Here is a 6,219-nt window from a genome sequence, read left to right as displayed (position 1 = left end):
TCACTAATTCCTTGCTGTTTAACAAACCACCTCAAATTTAGTGGCCTCAAGCAGTGGCAGGTTATTTCTGCCAGTTCTGTAGATTGACAACACCAAGTGCTTCTGTTCTGCTTGGGGTAGCCCAGCTGACTGAGAACTGCATTCATCTGGCCCCTTGGCTGGGACAGGTGTATGGGATGGCCTGTTGTCTTCAATGGTTTCTGTCCATTTAGTCGTTGGCCCATGCTTCTTTTTCTTTTAGTAATTTTTAAAAGATACTTATTTATTTATGTATAGATGGGGGAGGGGGGAGGAAGAGAAACATCAATGTGTGGTTGCCTTTCACATGCCTCCCACTGGGGACCTGGCCTTCAACCCACGCATGTGCCCTAACTAGGAAGCGAACCAGTGACCCTTTGTTTTGCAGGCTAGTGCTCAGTCCACTGAGTCACATCAGCCAGGCTGGCCCATGCTTCCTTACTGTATGATTGCTGGCTTCCAAGAATGAGGATTCCAAGGGAAAAGTCCCAGTGTGCAATCTTGCATCACACTTGGTAATATCCCATTGACCAGAATAAGTCATGTGGCCAAGGCCGGTCTGTGAGAGGGGACTATGCAGGGTCCCATACTGGAAGGTGTGGCCTCTTCTAACAGTCAAACAATCCCTGCTCCATTCCCGTAGTAACAGTGCTATTTATGCTGTGATTTTTCTGTGTGTGTTTTAGTATCTCCCCTTAAAGTTAATTCATGTATTCATGGTAAGCTCTTCCTCAGCTGCCAGAAACTCCAGAAGTCTGTGTGTTCCGTGGTGCACATACACACCTATTCCACTGTATTCCAAACAAAACCGCCATTGAAAAGCCAGCATGTTTATTTCTGTTGTGATGTTCTACCCAGGGGTGTCTAACCTTTTGGTGTCTCTGGGTCATACTGGAAGAAGAGTTATCTTGGTCTATACATTAAATACTTTGCAACATGTAATCACAACAAATCTCATAATGTTTTAAGTAAATTTACAATTTTGTGTTGGGTCACATTCATAGCCATCCTGGGCTACATGTGGCCTGTGGGCTGTGGGTTGGACACCCCCAGACCATCTTAAAAATACAAAGGAAAAGAAAGTGATGGAAACTTGTACAGGGATAATGTTAGTCTGTGTAACAGCTTTTCTGAATTTTCTGGTGATAGTCTCAATACCTAGTTTTTTTTTTTTAATGACTAGTGTAAAACAACATTGAGTGAGGAGTCAGGAGACCTAGCTTCTTACTCAAGCATCAGTAGTACGTATGCATGTGTACACATTTCCATTTAATAATATGCATTTGTCATATTTTAAGACCATTGAAATCAGACTGCATTATATAGCCAGTGATATCCTATAATTGCTTTTTCTTTCTAAGTGGTACATAATGTAATGATATGGCATAGGTGTTATGGTATCTTAGACTCAATGAAATAGAGTATTTTTCTCAGTGACATTAGATATATCTCCTAAATTACTCTGCCTTGGTATGTAGAAATACATGACAAATAACTTCCAGTATGAACAATGAAAAATTAAAGAAAATATATTAATGCGTACTTTAAAGAAACAGTGAAGGCTATAGGTTACATTTAAGAAAATGTTTTGTATATGTTTTCAAAGGTATATATGTTCAGTATATTTAAAAACGACAGTGTTTAGTATTTATTGTTTATCCTACTATTTCAGAGTCCATTATTATAGTTAAAGTCAGAAGGAATTAAGCAAACTGTGTTTGCTTGAGAGTAGCCATCTCACCCATCCCATAAAAAAGTTAAATTCTTATGCCCAGGGCACCATGTTTGTGGTGGATTAACTTCCTTCTTTTGCATCTAGAATGGCATGAGACCTGTACTTGTACAATGCAGAAAATAATTACATAATTTTTTGAGGGCTTCATTTTCCAGTGGAGCTCAAATAGCAATAGGGAAAGATAGCTTAAAGTTGTATATCTACTTCAAAATATATTTTGGTATAAGTCATATCACACTATTTATAGGAAAGTAAGTTTTTAAGTGAAAAAAATTTTTAAAGATTTTATTTATTTTTAGAGAGGGAAGGGAGGGAGTAAGAGAGAGAGAGAGAAACATCAATGTGCGGTTGCTGGGGGTCATGGCCTGCAACCCAGACATGTACCCTGACTGGGAATCGAACCTGCGACACTTTGGTTCGCAGCCCGCACTCAATCCACTGAGCTACGCCAGCCAGGGTGGAAAGTAAGTTTTTTGATGAGTGTTGATTCTTACCCATATTATTGAAGCTAGAGTTCTGCCAAGTCATACTTGTTAGCCTCATTATGTCATCTCTACTACTGCCACTGACATTGATCAGTGTTAGTAAGAAATCAAGTGCCTAGTACTTAAGTAAAAATAATGCTGACAAAAGATATTACTGTGTTAAGCACCTCCTATTACTTGCTCATTTCATTTTCACTACAACCCTCTGGGGAGGTGTAGTATTTTCTTAATTCTCTCAAAGAGCAGACCCAGGCAGGAATATAGAAACATGCCAAGGTCAAAAGTTAGAAGTCATGAGCTGTGATTCAAACCCAGGTAGTTTGGCTTCACAGCCCACACTGGTAACCAATACAGATATTTGAAAATGTGTATCTCACACATTCCCAACTGAAAGTGAAAATGTTGGTGTACAGAAAAAAATAAGCTAGGGAGTCTTTTTAAAAAGGGATCTTTTATTTTTAATGGTATTGCATTAATCTCTGAGATTTCCTTAGCAGTTTTCAACACAATAATGTATAAGAGGAGTAATTTCATTGAAGTTATTCTATAGTTTATGCTTTATAGTTTATGCTTTACATTAATTCACACAGGATGTCACATAGTAAATAGAAACTAGGGACACTTTATAACATATTTTACCTTGTGCATAATCCTATTAATGAAATCTGTGAATGAATAGTATTTATTTTTTCTTGGTTAAGTATAGATGGGTAAGTTGACCAAAATCTGCATACAGGAGAGTCTCTAAAATTATGTACTTCTTTCTTCTACTCAGAAAGAATGCTTTTTATTCACGTAGGCAAAAAACTTGCTTATTTTTCTTTTAATCTAGAAAAGAAACATGAGAGCTATGGGTTACTGTTAAAATTAGCTTTACTTCCATATTTCTTGTTTTTCTCATCTTGAGAATCACTATTATTGGTTTCTGAACTTTGTAAAATATTGTAACATTGGTATAATTTATTTAATCATGTATTGAAACAAATTTAGCCAATTAAAGAATCAAGGAGGAAAATTGGCATGGATTATCATAGAAGAACTGAAATGCAGGGTTGCAAAAAATTATTTTTAAATCATGGCTTCTTCAGTAAACATAGCAAAGTTCCTGTTGCTGTTTCAAAAACAAATGATTGATTTTCTTGTTTCTTGTTAGAAAGCAATTGAATTGAACCCTAAAGATGCTACCTCAATTCACCTAATGGGTGTTTGGTAAGAAAATTTCTTTGAATAAATATTACAGTAGTATTTAGTATGACCTTATTTTGTAGTGTGTAAAAAAAGCAAGGTGTAAAATATTTTTAAATAGTACTTGGCAGTGCTTTAATCCATTAAATTAATTAGCAGTTGTGCCTATATTATTAGAAAATACTAAATTTGATTGTGATGATGTTAAACGTTGTTATCCAGATCATTTAGAGATAGCTACAGTTATCCTGTTATCCATGGGGCATATGTCCAAGACCCCCCAGTGGCTGCCTGAAATTGCAGATGGTAACTCTGTATATGCTGTTTTTTTCCCCTACACACACCTTTTTCACTTGAACGGAGCGCTTACAGCATCTCTTTGGAGTATCTGAATTGCCAGCACCACTAATTGGTGCTTTGGGGTTGTTAGGAAGTAAAATCAGGGTGACCTGTACACAAACACGATACCTCAACAATTAATCTGATAACAGATAGCTACTGTGTGACTAATGGGTGGGAGCATCTACAGTGTAAGGACACTGTACAAAGGGATGATTCAGGTCCTGGGTGGGACTGTGAAGATCACACGAAATTTTATCACACTACTTGGGAGGGCATGCAATTTAAACTTATGAATTGTTTATTTTTGGATTTTCCATTTAATAGTTTGGGACTGCAGTTGACCATGGTAACTGAAGGTGCAGAAAGAAAACCATGGATTAGGGAGGATGACTGTACTAAGACTGAAAAGGCATTAGAACTTTGTGGTAGACTTTAAAATTCCCTGTGATGAAAATGTTTACTAGGCAAAGTGAAATTGGTTCACTACCACTGTGGAGGTGCACAGGGAGGGAGCCTCAGAGACCTCTGCACCTTGAGTGCATCTGAGAACAAGTCACCTGAGTCTGAATGTCATCTTGTTTCTGTGTAACCTTGTCTGTGTGCTTCAGTTTGTTTGTTGGTTGAAGAGATTCTGAACACAGTCCTGGCACTGTCTTTGCGTGTAGTCTTCAGGGCTAAATATTTATTGTCTTCTAAGAGGTGATAATGTAAACTGCCATGAAACAAACTTCTCAGAGAGGGAAATCTTCAGGACAAAGGACATTAATTAAACTAATCAAATGCCTGCAGTCACTGAGTTAGGTGCTAGTGAGTAAACAGGAGTTCAGACGTAGTCGAAGACCCAGCACTTGCTTCCTACTCACTTCAGAGGGGTGTCAAGATCTTCGGATGTCAGCCCATTTTCCTCACCCTTTTAAACATATGCATTTAAAAATGTTGGGTACAATTGTTTTTTATGCATATCATGTTTAGTTTTGTCATTTTTCTTAATCCTTTTTAACTTCTCTGAGTTACTTTTTCTCATGTAAAAACATACAGTAATGATCCTGTTTCATTAGTTAAGTGTATGAGAGGAAGGAACTCACTGAACTCAGCACCTGGGACATCATAAGCATTCTGGCAGAATGACAGTTATTACTAGTACTGTTGTTAACTGTTCATATTTGATCACAAAATACACCCTAGTTGATGGGTCAGTATAAATGTCAGTCTGCATAATTCAATATGACTGTTAACCTACAAAGTATTATGTCCACTAGGAATTGTTTAAAAGAGACTGTTTGATTCTCTTTTTAGAGAGAATAAGGTGCAATTTGATGTATGAACGTTTGCTTCTTTAGGTGTTACACGTTTGCTGAAATGCCTTGGTATCAAAGAAGAATTGCCAACATGCTGTTTGCAGCCCCTCCCAGCTCCACCTATGAAGAGGTATGTGATATGCTTGGCACAGTTAGTACTGACCTTTGAGGTGTGCCGCATTTGCAGGGCGCTCCCTCTGGACTGGTCAGTGTGGCTGGCACAGGCTTCACTGTGTCCATGACTCTGAGTGCAGTTTCTCTGGCTGGAGGCTCATAATGCTGGTGTATTGTCAAGTAAAGTAACCGATGGCTAACAGCTGCATTTTGTTTGAAATTTATACTATTATTTAATAAAGTCATCAAATAGAACAGGAAATAGAGCAACTGTTCCTCAGCATGTTTTACAGACACATTCTGTATAAGTCACTTACCTGCAAAATAAAGCACTTAATAACTTTTTTTAAAAAGTTCTATTGAAAGGCTCATACTCTGTTATTTTCTGAAGGCCTTTTGCTTTTCCTGTTGAAGATAAAATTTGAAAAGGGTTTCTGGGCAAACATTTTGGGTTTACTCCTCACAAAATTTTCAGAGCAGGGAAATAGGCAGTTGTGAAATAGCTTTCCCAGTAATTGTATCATAATAAGGAGATGTTTTGTTTTCTTTTTCCCTTGAGGTATATAATTAGGGCACAGTTGGGAAGTATTTATTTAAAAGAATGCATTCTAAGAAGAAAGATAGCTCTCTTACAACAAAGTAGTTGTCAGAAGTTTGAGCAAGTTAAAAAGAAAAAGCAATTTCAGACTCACAATAACATTTTATATAGGAATTTCAACAATAAAGGACTTTAAACATTCACTGGTACAACATGTGTGTCACTGAGTAAATTGTGCTTTTGATTTTTATCTAGTTTCCCCTGCTAGTCATTGTTAGGACTTAAGAAAGATCAAAATAGCCCAGTTGCATGTCTTCCTCTGCATGTGATGCTGCTTTGGGACAAGTCACAGTTAGAAGGGTCCCCACGTAATCTGTGCTCTGGGGATTTAAGTGTTACGTTTAGTTTTGTTATGTTAGCTCTCACTGTTGATGAAATTGATCCTTATTTTAAGATGTTTTCATCTACTTCCTGGCTTATATTTAATATAGGAATAGATTTTGA

At 37.2% G+C, this 6,219-nt stretch overlaps 1 protein-coding gene across 9 annotated transcripts in view; it reads left to right on the top strand.

The window, feature by feature from the left end:
* The window catches only part of RMDN1 (regulator of microtubule dynamics 1), a 43,873-nt gene that overhangs the window by 26,917 nt on the left and 10,737 nt on the right, over nucleotides 1–6,219 (top strand). For 6 of the 9 annotated variants that reach the window (XR_004904337.1, XM_036031095.1, XM_036031092.1 and 3 more), the window contains 2 exons: nucleotides 3,392–3,447; nucleotides 5,106–5,193. The exons of 2 other annotated variants lie outside the window; for them this stretch is intronic. Coding sequence is in view for 5 of the 7 variants with exons in the window: in XM_036031095.1 (XP_035886988.1) it covers nucleotides 3,392–3,447; nucleotides 5,106–5,193 (144 nt within the window). In the remaining 2 variants the exon portion in view is untranslated. Of the gene's footprint in view, nucleotides 1–3,391; nucleotides 3,448–5,105; nucleotides 5,358–6,219 lie in introns of all 9 variants that reach the window. One more of the 9 variants, XR_004904338.1, reaches the window with a different exon arrangement.

This window comes from Phyllostomus discolor, chromosome 7, assembly GCF_004126475.2.
Source record: "Phyllostomus discolor isolate MPI-MPIP mPhyDis1 chromosome 7, mPhyDis1.pri.v3, whole genome shotgun sequence".
NCBI lineage: Eukaryota > Metazoa > Chordata > Mammalia > Chiroptera > Phyllostomidae > Phyllostomus > Phyllostomus discolor.
Note: the sequence above shows the minus strand (reverse complement) of the source record. Positions and strands in the feature narration are given on the sequence as shown.